The sequence below is a fragment of the Leuresthes tenuis genome, unplaced genomic scaffold (genome assembly GCF_036924035.1).
Source record: "Leuresthes tenuis unplaced genomic scaffold, fLeuTen1.0.hap1 SCAF_14, whole genome shotgun sequence".
Taxonomy (NCBI): Eukaryota; Metazoa; Chordata; class Actinopteri; order Atheriniformes; family Atherinopsidae; genus Leuresthes; species Leuresthes tenuis.
Genome location: NW_027325368.1, coordinates 695,230 through 713,391, shown reverse-complemented (window position 1 = coordinate 713,391; position 18,162 = coordinate 695,230). Strand labels below are relative to the sequence as shown.

Genomic DNA, 18,162 nt, shown 5'->3' with positions numbered 1-18,162 from the left:
TGATCTTACTGTAGTTTGCTTCAGATGAAACCTGGTTAATCAAACATCAAACTCAGTAAAAGTTGCTCTGAAGTTCCATCAGCTTCCTTTAATGACTGACTGATCCACACAGTCTGTGTGTGACATCACAGAGAGGGAGGAGTCTCACAGATTCACTGTTCTGTATCTTTGAAGTGGCTTGAGATAACATTTGTTGTGATTTAGCGCTTTACAAATCAAACTGAACTGAAATTAATTCTAGTTCCTCAAACCCAGTTGGACCTCTATAGTTGGACCTGAAACATGGAGATGATGTCATCAGCATACGATCCACCATCTTTTCCAGGAGCAGAACGTCCCTGCAGCAGCAGAAAAGTCCTGACTGATGGCAGGACGACAGGAAGTCAGACTTGAGGACAGAGTTGTGCTGCTTTTCAGATGAACACAGCAGCAGTTCTTCTTCTTCTCAGTTTCCCTGCAGATACTGAGCAGAAAAGGCCTCCAGCTGAGTCTCCAACTCCGTTGCTCTGTTCCTGCAAACATATTGAAGTCAGTCTGACGACTGTCCTGAACCCTGTTGTATGGATCATGAGCAGCTCTGAGTCCGTGACTCAGCAGTGTCTGAAATTAACACCTGAATGGCCTGAATATTGTTGATGTGACACTTTTATTCCTTTTAAAATGATTATTATGCTCTTCTTTGTGAAATGTTACTGGCTGAATGTGCTATAATATCCAGATGTTAACAAAACAAACGTATTGCATCACTTCCTGTTGCTTTCTGTGTGCACTGTATACTTTCTGTATTTCTCCCTATAATTTACACATCTTGCATAGTTAACTCTATCCCATACTTGTTATATTCTAACACTCACTCTTACAGATCTTTAGTCTTTATTTTTCACTTTTTAGCGGTGTGTCTGGTTCTCTAGCTTAGCATGGCTACCAGTTCTCTTCCTCCATCTCCTGCTTTCACCTGCTCCGTGTGTCAGATGTTTAGTTACTCCTCTGCCTCCTTTAGTGGTAATGGTACATGTAACAAATGTAGTCTTTTTGTAGTTTTGGAGGCAAGGTTATCTGAATTGGAAGCTCGGCTCTGCCCTGTTGAAAGCCGCCCGATAGCGAGCCAGGCCCCTTCAGTCAGTGTGGAGCCACCTAGCGTAGCTAGCTCTGTTAGCCTAGCTAGCTCTGTTAGTCGCTCCAGAGCAGATCCCAAGCAGCCGGGACTTAAGAGTGGCTGGGTGACTGATTTGTATTTAGACAGCTTCTGTCCAGTTGATCTTTCTGAGCTAACAACCGCAATAGTCTCTACTAAACCATCAACTTGTATTTTAGACCCAATCCCAACCAGACTGTTCAAGGAGGTTTTCCCCTTAATCAATACTTCCATATTGGATCTGATCAATCGGTCTTTGTTGACAGGATATGTACCTCAGACTTTTAAGGTTGCTGTAATTAAACCTTTACTTAAAAAAACCTACTCTTGATTCAGAAGTGTTGGCTAATTATCGACCTATATCCAATCTCCCTTTTTGTCTAAAGTTCTTGAAAAAATAGTTGCAGCTCAACTTTGTGATCATTTACATAGAAATAATCTGTTTGAAGAGTTTCAGTCAGGATTCAGAGTGCATCGTAGCACAGAAACAGCACTGGTGAAAGTTACCAATGATCTCCTGTTAGCTTCTGATAGCGGACTTGTTTCTTGTCCTGTTGGATCTCAGAGCTGCATTTGATACGATCGATCACAGCATTCTGTTACAGAGACTTGAACATGTTATTGGGATTAAAGGAACTGCATTAGGCTGGTTTAAGGCATATTTATCTGATAGATTCCAGTTTGTTCTTGTAAATGAAGAATCTTCCTCACACGTTGGAGTAAGTCATGGAGTTCCTCAGGGTTCTGTGCTTGGACCGATTCTTTTTACTTTATACATGCTTCCATTAGGAAACATTATCAGACAGCATGGCATAAATTTCCATTGTTATGCTGATGACACTCAGCATGTCTTCCTCCAGGTGATCAGCTGCTTCCATCCATCCACCCTCATAGTGCTCAATTCATAAAATGACTTCATATTAACCACTCTATGTCCTGCTCAATCATGTGGAAATACACACTCTCAGTTCCTTTCACATCTGAATGAAGCTCTAAGGAACATCTTCATGTTTTAAATTTTCTTCGGTAAACACAATGATCAGCTGTTCAGACAGCCCCCCTCCCCCATGGCTCACCTGAAGGCCTTGGACCTCATCTGGATGTTCTCCAGCCTCTGGATCCTGAAGCTCAGCTGTCGGATGCTTCCCTCCAACTCTGCGTCGCTCAGGTCAACTCTCTGAGTCAGACGGCTGAACGTTGACACCAGCTCCCTAGAATATGAACACATGGGGGCAACTAAAAACTAATTATGATGTTTTGGGCCATCATCAGGTGTGTAGCAGGGGCGGGTCTTACTTGGACACCTGTTGGCTGCAGGAGGAGCTGGTGACAGGAATGACAGCTCTCAGGCGGTGAGCGGCGTGCTGTATGAACTGCTGCTTCAGCGCACGCTCCCGGCTGGCATCAGTCCAGGTGAGTTTCTCATACAGGTAGAGGAGACCATACAAGGAAAGGGAGAGCGCGATGATACGCCAACCCACCGAACGATACACCTGCAGCAAAAGCACACAACTGAGAGACTCTTCAGATACATCTGAGATACACCTGAGATACACCTGAGATGCTCCTGAGATACTCCTGAGATACACCTGAGATACTCCTGAGATACACCTGAGATACTCCTGAGATACACCTGAGATACATCTGAGATACCCTTGAGATACTCCTGAGATACACCTGAGACACACCTGAGATACAGCTGAATTAGAAGAAGAAAGGTCCCCTAAGGAGTTACTGATGCTGACAGCCTGGTTTACTCTGTTGAGGACATGTACACCTCCACAGGTGCTGTATGTGTTTCATAAACACACAGCAGGTCAGGGTGATCAACAATGTGAAAGTTCTGCTTTCTTCAGGTATAATTACCTGTTTTTCACCCTCTCAGCCTTTAACAGCTGTGACTCATTTCCTGTTTGTTCTGAATCTGCTGCTTTTAGACAAAACAAGATTTTGCCTTCAGAGCATATTGTGAATCAAACAACCACTAATCAGGCAATCGTCAGCCCTGGAGAACGCACCACTCCACCGATCACCAGCACCACCATGGATGCCCGGGAGGTGACGGAGACCAGGCCAGTTGCTATGGAAACCACCATCTCGTCCTTAAAGGTGGATCCTTCCTGCAGGCGGGAGAGTTTGTTCGGTCATGTGGTCTGAAGGCAGCTAGAAGTTCAAACAGTGGCGGGGGTCTCAGTGAGCTCACCTGCAGTCTGGGCTCAGGACCTCCCAGTGCACGCTTGGCGTTGGCGGCTCCGATAAAGCGGGTGACGAGGGCAGTCCAGCCCAGAGAAAACTGGAAGTTGATGTTCTCCCTGAAGTCCTCACAGAGGGCGGCGAGGCCAAGGTCGTAGGTCAGCTCGAAGGAGGAGGAGGGAGTGGAGAGCGTCTCCTGGACGGACAGAGACAGCAGAGGACGGACGCTGTCTGAGGACAGGAACATCAGAGAATCAAAGAGCTGCTGCATCCCTGATGGATACTGAAGAAGAGACAGAGCCAAGCGAGCCTGCGGTACCGATCATCTGTCTCTGGGTGCCTCTGATGTCTCTGAGGACGCTGATGGAGCAGCGATGGGCCAAACAGCCGACCAACCTCTCCTCCACATGCTGCAGCAGCTTCTGCACAAACAACAAGCGGAGATTCGTCTTGACCTCCATCGCAGCTGAAGGAGGAGTTTGTTCAAGTCAGGTTCCTACATCCTTATGATATTTCAGCCAACACGTCACTTCCTATTCAACAAACCCTGAACGTCTACTCTCTGTAACGTCTGGGTCCTGTAGATGAATAACTTTGCTGTGAACTGGCACCAAGTCACCGTGACTGAACGCTACGAATAGTCAGTGCTGAGTCAGCACCATCGCTTTCCTCCATCTCCTTCCTCTGCTGTTGAAACCATCTAAAGACGGCTTGGTCACCTGCAGCTGCCCAACACAGATAAGTGAATCATATCTTGGGTCCTTTTCTGAATGTTCTGATTGCTAAACTAACATGTTTCAATCTGCTGAAGTTCAGGTTGCTCTTAAGGTTCTTCAGTTTTTCTAATTAGATTTTAAACAAAGTTAAATTACTGCTGACTGTGAAAGTGACTTTCCATGCACGAACAGTAATGATACAACAGAATCTCCACCCACAAATCAAGGCTCGTCCAGCTGCTTTAGTTTAAAAAACTCAGAAATGTTCTTTTAACATTTTTAAGCAGATTTCTGTGCATTCATTCAACAATCAGCAGCCACACAGGTTATTTTTGTAGTTCTGTGTGGTAAAAGGACAGTTTCACTTCATCTGTCGCAGCTGAGCTCAGAGTAAGTAACTTTGAGAAATTATTTGTAGGACCGGCCGAGGCTGAACGGGTGAATTTACAACCTGGATGAACAAATGCACTTTGATACTTCGATCATTTCGAATGACGTGTCGTTAGAGTTCATCCAGGTTGTAAATTCACCCGTTCAGCCCCCCCCCCCCCCCCCCCCCCCCACCCCCACCCCCCCCCCCGCAGACGTCTTCTCTGTCGCCTGCTTCAACATCTGCAATATAAGCATTTCTTCTTCAATATTGATGAGCTCCAGCTGCACAGACAGCTGCTCCACCTCGGTTGCCATCGGTTACTGTTGTTAACTGTGACCGGAGGAATTATAAGTCAATGAGGACACGTCAGGCACGGTTTGCTGCACAGTTCAGTTTATAGTTACAATGTGAAACAATTCTGACGGCATAGTGTGCGTGCACGTGTGCGTGCACGTGTGTGTGTGCACGTGTGTGTGCACGTGTGCGTCTCACAGTTTTGTAGAGCTGCAGAGTTTCTGGTGTCGGGTTGAAGTCGGCTCTGAACTCCTCCACCAGAACCGGAAGAGAGTGGATCTGATCCGATAGCGCTGAAGCCACCTGACCACAAAGTAACCTGCTGTTACCATGGAAACAGTGAAGACAAAGCTGCATGTTCTGAGCAAACTGAACCAAACTTTCAGCTTCCTGTCAGTGGCCTGAAAGAGTTTGAGTTTTACTGTCAGACTCAGAACAAGCTGATGGACGCTCAACCTGTGAGATTACGATTATATCACTGAAGGTGCCGCAAGTGACGATATTTAGGAAGATTTAAAATGTTCTTGGTGGTTTTCTTGGTTCATTTTAAGCCTTTCAGACCAGCAGACTGCATGAGGGCTGAAGGGTGTTGAAGACAATGAAGATTTCACACATTTAGAACAACAGTAGCCTCCTCTTCTGATGTGACAGATTGAGCAGTTTTCATGAGGAAACCCCCATGTTACCTTAAGTTATTTATCACAACCCCAAATAAGAAATAGTTAGAAAGACGGGATTAAAAACCAAAAATAAATACAGTGATGCAACATCTTCCTGGACTTTTATTTTACAGTATTAAAGGAGCAGTGTGTAACAATCATGGTGCTTTATGAACAGAAATGGAATATATTACATGGTGCTATAAAGTCACCCTTTGAAACGAGTCGTTACCTTTGTATTACGTCAGATTTCACCTTTTTCTTTACACATATCGCGGCCTGCTCCACACAAAGTCTCACCTGGAAGGACACCGCTTGAAGTTATCTGAATAGACGGCGGACCACTCTTACCAAACAAACCTCTAAAGACCGCGAAAACACGACCAAAAGATCAGAGGCAGAAGACGGGGTGAAACACGGGTAAATGTTCCTGAAAGGGAGGGCGCTGATGGGGGAGAAAGGCTTTAAAAGTGACGCCGAAGTTGCCTCTTTTCTGCTCAGCGTTACTAATGTAAATGATAAGCTGGTGATAATAATTATTAACTGTAATTCCAAAGCTGTGATTAATCAATAATGAGTATGAGCAGATAACCTTCTGGTAAATACCACCTCTCAGTGGTCTATTCTCTGCCGTTCAGCTTCATGTTTGGTCTCCACCATCTGCAGATGGACACCTTGGTGCTAGAGTCTCGCCACTCCTTCATTCCTCGAATAAAAGGGGTACCTTAGCCCTGCAAAATGGATCTGCAGGGAGTCTTTTCACTGTGAGTTCAGCTAGCCGTCACAGCGGCTGACCAGCTGGTTGAGAGAGTTACAAACTTTAAGAGCCCAACATTGAGCTCACACTGATGTGAGTCTGTTTTACAGACTTGACTGCATGAATGTAAAGGATCTGAATCTTTTACCTCACAGCTGAACAAAAGCATTTGCAGGTTATAGACCCTGAGGATAAGCTGCTGCCTGGACCAGGTGAGTCCTGAAGACTGACCCTGTACCCGAGTGCTCGCTCTGCAGTGTAATCCTCCTCAGGAGGATTGTGTACCTTGGCAGCGACATCATCAGTCAGAGTCCTTATCCTCCCTTTGACGCTGTCAGTCAGATGGTTTATCTGTCCTCGAACAAAGTCCAGCCGGTCCCGCTGCTCCTCTCGCTCCTCCAGGCAACAGATCCTGCCAGAGGTCAGAGGTCAGACTGGCACACACTCAGATGAGACACAGTGAATCAGCTTGTTCGGCTCACTTCCTGTCAGCAGAGGCGATGTTAATGGCGTCCATGACGGCTTTGATGGCCTCCGTTATCTGCCACGCTCTCACTGTGTGCTGCTTGAACTTGGTCCGGACCGCAGACTGCGAGATGAACTCCTGCAGGAGCAAAGGTCCAGTTTAACCACATCAGTACCAAACCACCTGAGTGCAGGATCAACGGGTCTCACCTCAAATGTCCTCTCAAACATCTGGAACTCCCTCAGCCTCTCGTGGAAACCTTCAGCCAGAGCGCCACCTGCAGATGGAAACAGAATATTCAGGCTCAGTGCAGACGGATCGCAGAGCAGAGCCGACTTCATTCAACCCCAAGGTAATGCTGGTGAAAACCAGGCACATGCTGTGAGGCTCTCAAACTCCGTCCACCTTTGACTCATAGCTGCTCAGTTAACATTCTGGAGGCGGGGCCAGTGTCTGATGCCTTCTCTGATTGGATAATATTCACACTTCAGACCAGCAGGTCCGTTTGGTGGCAGTAACAGTAACCAGTAACCAGAGCATTCATACACAACAGACCCTGAAACACAACATATCACATAGAAATTATTCTAAAAACACCTTTTTGTGGTGTTTTATGAAATATCACATGTTGTTATTGAAGTGTAATTGGGATTAAAGGAACTGCATTAGGCTGGTTTAAGTCATATTTATCTGATAGATTCCAGTTTGTTCTTGTAAATGAAGAATCTTCCTCACACATTGGAGTAAGTCATGGAGTTCCTCAGGGTTCTGTGCTCGGACCGATTCTTTTTACTTTATACATGCTTCCATTAGGTAACATTATCAGACAGCATGGCATAAAGTTCCATTGCTATGCTGATGATACTCAGCTGAACTTATCTATGAAACCAGATGAAACCAACAGGTTGGTCAGACTACAAGCCTGTCTTAAAGACATAAAGACCTGGATGACTCAGAACTTTCTGCTTCTAGATTCAGACAAACTGAAGTTGTTCTCTTTGGACCTTTGGCGCATTTTGAACCCCTCTTCAGACAATTGATTTCTATATATAGAGATATTATATATTTATATCTTAAATACCCATCATCCATTATAACACATGATTTGTCAAACACAAAAGAAATATACATACAAAAACGTAACTGTCAAAAACATCTAGCAGCATAAGAACACAGATAATCAGACATGAAGTTCTATTTTAGTAACAGTGAGTTGAATATAGGTGTGTATATATATGTATATATATATATATATATATATACACACATGTAGTATATATGTAGTATAGTATAGCCTGGACAGTATTATATGTGGTATGTACACACAAAAGGATCTATGCATAAAAACACTTATTGTCACCAGTATAAAAACCATCATAGATCCAAATTAAAAGAGTTTTTCAAAATGTAAAAACCACAGCGTCACCAGATATTATAACAGATCAAACAAACCAGTTTATGAAATACAAACAGTAGAGTACAAATCCTTATCAAGTATTTTCCTAGAATACTTGAAGTCTGAAGCTGCTGGTTTGGTCTTTGGATCATCTGCTGGTGGATACTGATGTGCTCATATCACATGTGTTTCAGACCAGGAAGCTGCTCATTGACCAGCATACACCAACATATCAGTGAATCCATAGAAATCATCCTGAAAAATGACATTCTGTGAATGTGGAGTCAGTGTTAAAGATTCAACCAATCAATCCGATTCATTTCTTTACTAAGAAATTCATCATTTATATCAGGTCAGGTGATCAAATCTGGGTTTTATGTATCGATGTGATGAAGATTTTCTTGCTGCTGCATGTTTGCCTTCTTCTGGAACGATCTCTGTTGTCAGTGAGACTCCTCTGGCTGTCCCTCACCTGTCTCACCTGTCTCACCTGTCTCAGGCATGCCCTGCGCTCGCTGCATCCTGGAGCTCAGAACCTCTTTGGCCGAGATGAAGAAGATCCTCCCTGCAGCCTCGTCCAGGCCGACCACCCGCAGCTCTTCGGCCAGGAAGCTAACGCAGCGGTCCAGGTGCTGCTTCCTCACCTGGACAGCAGGGCGATAACATCTGTTAGCATGTGTCTGATGGCCATGCGTGATGTAACAACTGTCAGCCAATCAGAAGACACACACTTCCTCGATGTAGTCCGGCTCCGTCACTGAGGCGTCCCAGCGGTTATGCAGGATAAAGATGGTTGGTTTGGAGATTCTCTCACTGACTTTGTGGAAGAAAAGTTTTTCCTGCAGACAAAATGAAACGATGACATCATTACAGGTAAACACACCCACAGGTAAGGTCAGACACGATGTTTCCTCACCGTGTTCATCAGCGTCGACTCTGCGTTTCCCACCAGAACAAACACGTCTGCATCCAAACAGAACTTGTCGATCCAGCTGTCCAACTCCAGAGTGACGTCCGTCCCCGGACTGGTTACAAGTTAGAAGTGACAGGTAACAGGTTACAGGTCAGGTACACCACTCTTTTGCACGTACGATACTTTTTTGCGCGTACGATACTTTTTTGCGCGTACGATACTTTTTTGCGCCTATTTTTTTGGGCGCGTACGCCACTTTTTTGCACGTACGCCACTTTTTTGCCGCGTACGATACTTTTTTGCGCGTACGATACTTTTTTGCGCCTATTTTTTTTGGCGCGTACGCCACTTTTTTGCGCATACGATACTTTTTGGCGCGTACACCACTCTTTTGCACGTACGATACTTTGTTGCGTGTACGATACTTTTTTGCGCGTACGATACTTTTTTGCGCGTACACCACTGTTCCGGATATTTGGGGCTTTACGATCATCCAGGATGATTTATTGGTAGAAATGCAAAATAATACTTTTACTGTTTTTATTTGTGTGTGAAATTAAAAAACAATGTGATTGAATTACTTTAGAACGATATATTGATATCCAGAGACACCATGGGACACCGTCCTCACAGAAGGAACAAACCACTCACTGACTCTAACTCAGGGGTAGCTGGAGGAGGGAGGGGGGACATTTGTACTAATAAAGGTAAAAACATGCTGCTGACTGGACTTAAAACATGAAATCTGGTTTCATGTGCTCCTGCAGGTGTGTTACCTGTCCATGAGCACCAGGTCGTCTCTCAGCAGCGCGCAGCGACTCTTCGGCCAGAACACTTTGACCAGGCTGCCAGAGTCCAGCGTGGGGTCCATGTGGAGCGCATGAGCCAGCTGGTTCACTGTCTGAGGAGGGAGGAAGGTGGACTTACATCTCAGCAGCTGATTCTCATGAGCCCAAGGATTCACAGCATGCCTACATTGACGCTCCGCCTCTCATTGGACGCCTCCAGGGTCAGGTATGCCTCATCTCCGTCCGTTCCCTCCACGCTCAGGAAGCAGTTGGTGGTGTGGCCGATACCACTGGGCAGCACGCGGTCTCTCAGCATGGCGTTGATCACGGTGCTCTTCCCATTGCTGGTCCTGATGAACAACAACAACAGAGATCTTTAAGGCTTTCTGAAGGTCTTTCAGTGTTTTTCTTTGGAAATGTTCTGCTGTTTCACTCATTTTCAGTCCAGGCTGTGTTGGAGAATAAAGGAGCTCAGACCAGAGATTCACTTTAAAGCTGCTGAGAACTGGACAAACTGCCTCAGATTCTGGGTTTATGTTCATGTTTGATCATGTTTCAGTGAATCTCTGCATCACTGTTTCCTGTTTTTATGTAAAATATAAAGAAATTAACCTGATCAGGACAGTTCCTCAGTACTATTTTTGAAATCTTACATAGAGGACAACAAATTTACTTAAACAGATCAAAGAAAATAAAAAATTTTTTTTTACAGTCAGATCTTAAGGAGCTTTAACTGAAGACATTTAAACATTTAAACCTGACAGCAGATTCTTGTTGATCCTCTCACTGGTGATTATAATAAAGTTTTTATGTTGTTGTTATTATTATTGTTATTGTTATTGTTATTATTATGATTATTATTATTATTATTATTATTATTGTTGTTGTTGTTGTTGTTGTTGTTGTTGTTATTATTATTATTATTATTATTACAGACCAGCGCCTGGTTCTGCTGTTGCAACAGAAACTCACTCAGATGATCTACAAATTAAACTCTGAGGAATACGTTCATCAGTCTGAAAATGAAGCTTATCACACATATATCTGTGGATCCATCCGTTTCCACAGAAACGCAGTCAGAAGTCGACTCTTCCTCGTTTCCTGGACGGAGTGACGGTTGATTCTCTGTATGAGCCGCAGTTTGTTCTCTGATAAGTTTATCTGAGCTCACAGTTTGTTCAGCTCTGAGCTGAGAGGACGCCTGTTATCTGCTCTGAGCCTCAGAGTTTATCAGCAGCCCAACACTGAGCTGCTGCTGGAATCAGAGCTGACTTCCTCTGAAGGCTTCATGGTTCAATTACACATGATGTTGTTTAGCTGCTTTTGACAGAACAAATTAGAAAGATGCTTCAGCTTCTAACTGAAATCACTTAATCAAAGTCAACTCCTTGAGAACTGTTTAAGATAACAATGCCACATGGAGGGCAGCTTAATGCCTGTTTGACAACCCAGAAAGTATAAAAGTATAATAATAAAGAACCCAAATCAGAAAACGATGTGATCTGTTTGAACACTGCAGTTAGAAATATACACAGTGATTCTTAGATTTAGTTTCACTTTTATTTCGTGAACCCGATATATTTCATGTTTTGTCTCATTTATTTAATTCAATTTCCCATTTTTCCAAATAAATTCAAAATAAAGTCTTTTTCAGTTTGTCAATGTACTTCAATTTCAAATCAGGCTGCAAAACATTCCTAAAAGGTCGGGAAAGGAGGTATTTAATGATGTTATTTCAACCAGCTGACTGTGACCTGATCCGGTCCTAAAGCAGCCTCCATGACAGAGCTGGACCCCGTGACCTCTGACCCCTCAGACGCTGCATCAGGAACCGTCATTCATCAGCAGCTGATAGAAGCACATGGACAAGGGATTACTGTGGAAACCTTTGTCAAGCACCACAATACAGAGTTCCATTCACAAGCTGTACTGTGCAGGAAAGAAGCCTGATGTTAACCTCGTCCACTTCTCTGGGCTCGGAGGCGTCTGGGATGGACCGTCACACGGTGGAAACGTGTGCTGTGGTCAGACCCATCAGTATTCCACATCTTTGGTGGAAGAAATGGAGCAAAGAGCAAAAGCAGCATCCAGCCTGCTGTCAGCAGCCAGTCCCTGCAGCCAGGCTCTGTGATGGTATGGGGTTGGATCAGGGGGCAAAGCTCATTTCCACTTCTGTGACGGCAGCATTAATGCAGAAAAGTTCACTGAGATTTTACAGCAACATATGCTGCCTTCAAGGCCACATCTTTTCCTGGGACGTCCCAGCATTGTTCAAGCAGACCATGGAAAACCACATTCTGCCACAGTCCAAAGGCCTGGCTGAGGAAGAAGAGGTACGGGTGCTGGACTGGCTGCCTGCAGTCCTGACCTGTCCCCAGCAGAGAAACAACCACCCCCCCCGCACTGCTGCACACCTTAAGACCTGTTTAAGGAGGAATGGGACAAAATAACAGCTGGAACTCTGCATCACCTGGTTTCCTCAGAGTCAGAACGGCTTTAAGTGTTGGCAGAAGGAAACAAAGTGGGAAAAGGTTCACTGACTTTATGGGATTTTGCAGGAACACCACGTTTCTACTCGCACTGAAACTTTTCCCACGTATTTTGCAGGAATTTGGCTTCTACTGTCTGTAGTAAAATAAAAATCAAAGAAAATGTTGTATTTGCTGATATTTTTTGTTGATTTTTTTCTTTTCTTTGGGTTGCAAACGTTAGTTTCTTCTTTTTAAGTGTGACCAGAGTTCCTCGTGTTTACAGTCACGAAATATTTGCGTTTGTTGGTTGAATTTGAGGCGTTTCCCTTCCTGTTCCTGCTCTCACCTGCCGAAGAAGGCCACCTTCATGTGTCTCCTGAGCAGAACGTCTCTGATGGTGGACAGTTTGGTGGCACAGCTCTGCATCTCCAGGCTCTGCTCCTCCACAGCCACCTGACCCAGGCCATCGCTGTGCCACGCCTCTGACATCACAGCCAACAAACAACAACAAACAAACATCAGCTCACGTCAGCTTTTCTGCTGAAACAGGAAACATGACAAAAGAAAAGTGCGCTGCTGTAGTGTTTTTAGGTCACATCAAAGCCCTAAAGTACATATAAAGCAATGTGTGTGTGTTTCTGACCGTCCACGAAGGCGGAGCCATCCTTCACAAAGTCCAGCAGCTGATCAAAGATGGAGCTGATTGATCGCTTGGCGATCACAAATCGCCGCAGAGGAGACGGATCCTCTGCGTCCATGACACCTTCACACACACCCAGCGACACCACAGCCATCACTTTCCTGATCAAACTTTACAGTTTCTGCTGTTGTCAGAAAGCTGCACACGTTAAGTCCTCAAAGTACACACATAACATAACACACAGCGTGTTTTTACCGTGTTCACTGAGTCTCAGGTTCAGAGGTCAGTCATGGCTTTGGGGTTCATCCCTGTTGAGTTTCCGTCGTCTCCCTGTTCAACAGAAACAACTGAAGTGATCCTCAGCGTGCAAAGCTCAGCTTACTGTGTGTCTGTGTGTGTGTGTGTCTCTGTGTGTGTGTGTGTGTGTGTGTGTGTGTGTGTGTTACTGTGTGTGTGTGTCTGTGTGTGTGTGTGTGTGTCTGTGTGTGTCTGTGTGTGTGTGTGTGTGTGTGTGTGTGTGTGTGTGTGTGTGTCTCTGTGTGTGTGTGTGTGTGTGTCTCTGTGTGTCTGTCTGTGTGTGTGTCTGTGTGTCTGTGTGTGTGTGTGTGTGTGTGTCTCTGTGTGTCTGTGTGTGTGTGTGTGTGTGTGTGTCTCTGTGTGTGTGTGTGTGTGTGTGTGTGTGTGTGTGTGTGTGAGTGTGTGTGTGTGTGTCTCTGTGTGTCTGTGTGTGTGTGTGTGTGTGTGTGTCTCTGTGTGTGTGTGTGTGTGTGTGTGTGTGTGTGTGTGTGTGTGTGAGTGTGTGTGTGTGTGTCTCTGTGTGTCTGTGTGTGTGTGTGTGTGTGTGTGTCTCTGTGTGTGTGTGTGTGTGTGTGTGTGTGTGTGTGTGTGTGTGTGTCTCTGTGTGTGTGTCTCTGTGTGTCTGTGTGTGTGTGTGTGTGTGTGTGTCTCTGTGTGTGTGTGTGTGTGTGTGTGTGTGTGTGAGTGTGTGTGTGTGTGTCAGACTGATCCTCTTAGCAGGACTTAGGCCTGAGCCACCTGTTCCCTCTCACTTCATTAACAGTAACATCAAACTCTTTTTTTGGAAACTTCCTTTGATTCCTGCAGCTGCTCAGCTCTGAGGGTTAAAACACACACACTGAATGATAAAACTGTGTTATTTAAGATGATGAGGCTGGCTTTGGGACCACCAGGTGCCCGACTGCAGCCCTTTAATAACCAGCAGAAAATGAATGGATGAACTCATAAGAAACAATGAGATGAAACCTCCCACAGATCAGCTGATTATGTCATTTGGATCAGTCTGTGTTCTGTACCGTCTCATTTAAACCTTGTTCATGTCCCACCTGTGTTTGGGTTCTTTGCCTCCAGCTCAAATCCAACACAGGGAGAACATGCAAGCTCCTGGGCACCAGCTGGGATCAGAACCAGAACCTTCCTCTGCAGCCCAAAGAACAAGATCAAACATGAGAAACCTGAAGAGACTGACCTTAAAACAGCGTCTGAAGGTTTTACCTGCAGCAGGTGAGTGAGAGTCGGTGTACCTCAGCACCTCCTGCTGGACGGCTTCCTCTGACTGATGGCTGGTCATCAGACGGCGTGCTGGTACCCCGGGGGTCAGGGCTCAGCATGAAACCTGCAGCAGTGAAGTGAAGGAGGTCCAAAGGTGAGACCGGAGGGCTAACGGAGGGCTAACCTCCGCATTACATGCTCCATTTTAGGGTTGATAACCAGGCAAAGTAGGTGAAGAGTTTGGAGAGCCAGTCACAGATGAGTTCTACTTGTTTCTTTAACACCAGGTTCTGGTTCTGCACCGGCTGCAGCTCTCACAGCAGAGCTTCTCCAGAGGAACCGGTTCCAGGTGTACAAATTACACGAGTCAAAGGTTTTAGCTCAATTCACCTTGAATTCTGGGTTCAACATTCAACCAATTAAACGTCCTGATTAATGATTATTAACATCCTGGAATGTGAAAATGATGTAAATGAATCAATTTAATGAAGCTAATGAGACAAAACATGAAATATGTTGATTTCATTCTGTCTGACATTAATTCAAAGTCAAATTAAAGGAATTTTCAATGGCGTTGAAGCATTTTCTGTTGAATTAGGATCAGATTTATTGTCATGCACACATGGAATTTGTCCTCTGCTTTTAACCCACACAGGGGCGCATGGGGGTACGGTGCCTTGCTCAGGGGCACCTCAGGCATCAACCCACTCTAACCAGTGAGCCACAGAGTTGTTGGTCAGTGTCCCAACACTGTGAGCAGGGTTTGGAACTGGGCTTGGACCTGGGTTTGGACCTGGGTTTGGACCTGGGTTTGGAGGGTTTGGACCTGGGTTTGGACCTGGGTTTGGACCTGGGTTTGGAGGTTTTGGACCTGGGTTTGGACCCGGGTTTGGACCCGGGTTTGGACCTGGGTTTGGACCTGGGTTTGGACCTGGGTTTGGAGGGCTTGGACCCGGGTTTGGACATGGGTTTGGACCTGGGTTTGGAGGGTTTGAACCCGGGTTTGGACATGGGTTTGGACCTGGGTTTGGAGGGTTTGGACCTGTGTTTGGACCTGGGTTTGGATCTGGGTTTGGACCTGGGTTTGGAGGGTTTGGACCTGGGTTTGGACCTGGGTTTGGATCTGGGTTTGGACCTGGGTTTGGAGGGTTTGGAGGGTTTGGACCTGGGTTTGGACCTGGGTTTGGACCTGGGTTTGGACCTGGGTTTGGACCTGGGTTTGGAGGGTTTGGACCTGGGTTTGGACCTGGGTTTGGAGGGTTTGGACCTGGGTTTGGACCTGGGTTTGGACCTGGGTTTGGAGGGTTTGGACCTGGGTTTGGAGGGTTTGGACCTGGGTTTGGACCTGGGTTTGGACCTGGGTTTGGAGGGTTTGGACCTGGGTTTGGAGGGTTTGGAGGGTTTGGACCTGGGTTTGGACCTGGGTTTGGACCCGGGTTTGGACCTGGGTTTGGAGGGTTTGGACCTGGGTTTGAACCCGGGTTTGGACATGGGTTTGGACATGGGTTTGGACCTGGGTTTGGACCTGGGTTTGGAGGGTTTGGACCTGTGTTTGGACCTGGGTTTGGATCTGGGTTTGGACCTGGGTTTGGAGGGTTTGGACCTGGGTTTGGACCTGGGTTTGGATCTGGGTTTGGACCTGGGTTTGGAGGGTTTGGAGGGTTTGGACCTGGGTTTGGACCTGGGTTTGGACCTGGGTTTGGACCTGGGTTTGGAGGGTTTGGACCTGGGTTTGGACCTGGGTTTGGAGGGTTTGGACCTGGGTTTGGACCTGGGTTTGGAGGGTTTGGACCTGGGTTTGGAGGGTTTGGACCTGGGTTTGGACCTGGGTTTGGACCTGGGTTTGGAGGGTTTGGACCTGGGTTTGGAGGGTTTGGAGGGTTTGGACCTGGGTTTGGACCTGGGTTTGGACCCGGGTTTGGACCTGGGTTTGGAGGGTTTGGACCTGGGTTTGGACCTGGGTTTGGACCTGGGTTTGGACCTGGGTTTGGACCTGGGTTTGGAGGGTTTGGACCTGGGTTTGGACCTGGGTTTGGAGGGTTTGGACCTGGGTTTGGAGGGTTTGGACCTGGGTTTGGACCTGGGTTTGGACCTGGGTTTGGAGGGTTTGGACCTGGGTTTGGAGGGTTTGGAGGGTTTGGACCTGGGTTTGGACCTGGGTTTGGACCCGGGTTTGGACCTGGGTTTGGAGGGTTTGGACCTGGGTTTGGACCTGGGTTTGGACCTGGGTTTGGACCTGGGTTTGGAGTTAACCACTCGGCCATCAGCTTGTTGTGAAACGGTTTGTGATTGGTTCATCTGTCGTTCCCAGATGGAGCGTTTGATATGTGATGATTAAGGTATTTCTGAAGGAAACTTTGGTAAAAGGATCTTCTCTGTTGCTCGGTAACGTATTAAATGTTTCATCCACTCTGAAAAGCTGATTTTATTCCAGCTCTGAAACATCTTAAAACCTCTCTTGCTTTCAGAGGAAGACGATGTTGTTTCCAGAGGTTGGGTTTAAAAGTCTGAGGTTGTTCTTTTCATTAGAGCATTTTGTGTTATCTGACGTTGTGAGGCTGCACACTTGGATGTGGAGCCTCCTCTGCCCAGCAGCACATGTTGGGAGATGACAGTGAGGATCGGGGGGGTTGTGTCTTTGTGATGGACACGAGGAGACGCCCTGCCCCCGGGCAGATAAGGTGGGTGTGGTCTGCTGCCGCACCGGGTGACGACAGCTGCTGTGGTTGTTGCCGTCTGAGTGATGAAACAGACCGTTTCCTCTGAATCTGACCCACGCTGATAGAGACTCACGCCCATCACTGTATTATTACATCACTCATCTGTCGTCATGGTGCCGCTGATCTGAGACCAGCCCCCAACGCAGTCTGGACTTACATAACGTCCACATTGCTAGTTAGAAACAGTGTTTATGGGAACAAATCCTCTCATTTTACTCATCAGGCTTCATTCTTGGACCAGTTTGATTTTTCATCAGTGATCTATCTCAGTTAAAATGCCAGCGTTCAAACGCAGATGATGCAGTAGCTTGAGAGGAGGTTGGGGGATGTTTGGGCTCTGAAACCAGCAGCTCTGAAACCAGCAGCTCTGAAACCAGCAGCTCTGAACCAGCAGCTCTGAACCAGCAGCTCTGAAACCAGCAGCTCTGAAACCAGCAGCTCTGAATCAGCTCTGAAACCAGCAGCTCTGAAACCAGCAGCTCTGAATCAGCTCTGAAACCAGCAGCTCTGAAACCAGCAGCTCTGAAACCAGCAGCTCTGAAACCAGCAGCTCTGAATCAGCTCTGAAACCAGCAGCTCTGAAACCAGCAGCTCTGAATCCAGCAGCTCTGAAACAGCGAAGTTTCGTCTCTTCCTTTTGACTCAGATTCTGAGACAAAAGCGTCGGATTGTTGGTGAAACCGTTGAGGAGGAAAGTTTGTCCCGAACAGCTGATCATACGTCAGATGTCTGTTAAGGGGATGAATGTGATGTCAGCTGTTGGTTTGGTCCAGCAGAAAAGCAGCATCATTCAGACACAACAGGAGCACATGCCTCCAGATTTATGGAAAACTGAGAGGCTCAGGGTCCGGGTCGTTTCAAATGGAGCTTCCTTTACTCATTCCACAGGAAAAACTGTTCCTGCAACAGTTTTATAAAGTGTCGTCCGCACCAGCAACACAGAGTTTTGTTATGACTGCAGCAGGGAAGCCTGGATGGGGGGGGGGCAGTCTGCAGGCAAAGAAAGACAAACGATGGGAGAGGAGATAAACCAGAGAGACAGACGGACGCTGGAGAGGCTTTCATGGAGGAGTGAAGACAGACAGAGTGACAACCTCAGATCAAGAGAGATAAGGAGAAGAGAAAGGAGGAG

At 46.4% G+C, this 18,162-nt stretch overlaps 1 protein-coding gene across 1 annotated transcript; it reads right to left on the bottom strand.

Moving 5' to 3' along the window:
- Window positions 1–351: 351 nt before the first annotated feature.
- On the bottom strand, window positions 352–12,919 carry mfn1a (mitofusin 1a). Its single transcript, XM_072363386.1, is given in 17 exon segments — window positions 352–512; window positions 2,212–2,346; window positions 2,432–2,628; window positions 3,154–3,255; window positions 3,339–3,559; window positions 3,648–3,750; window positions 4,910–5,014; window positions 6,413–6,539; window positions 6,610–6,731; window positions 6,803–6,870; window positions 8,471–8,633; window positions 8,721–8,828; window positions 8,906–9,014; window positions 9,679–9,871; window positions 9,874–10,040; window positions 12,508–12,643; window positions 12,805–12,919. Coding segments are annotated over 17 exon segments (2,238 nt in total). The 3' UTR covers window positions 352–445.
- Between the last annotated feature and the right edge of the window lie 5,243 nt (window positions 12,920–18,162).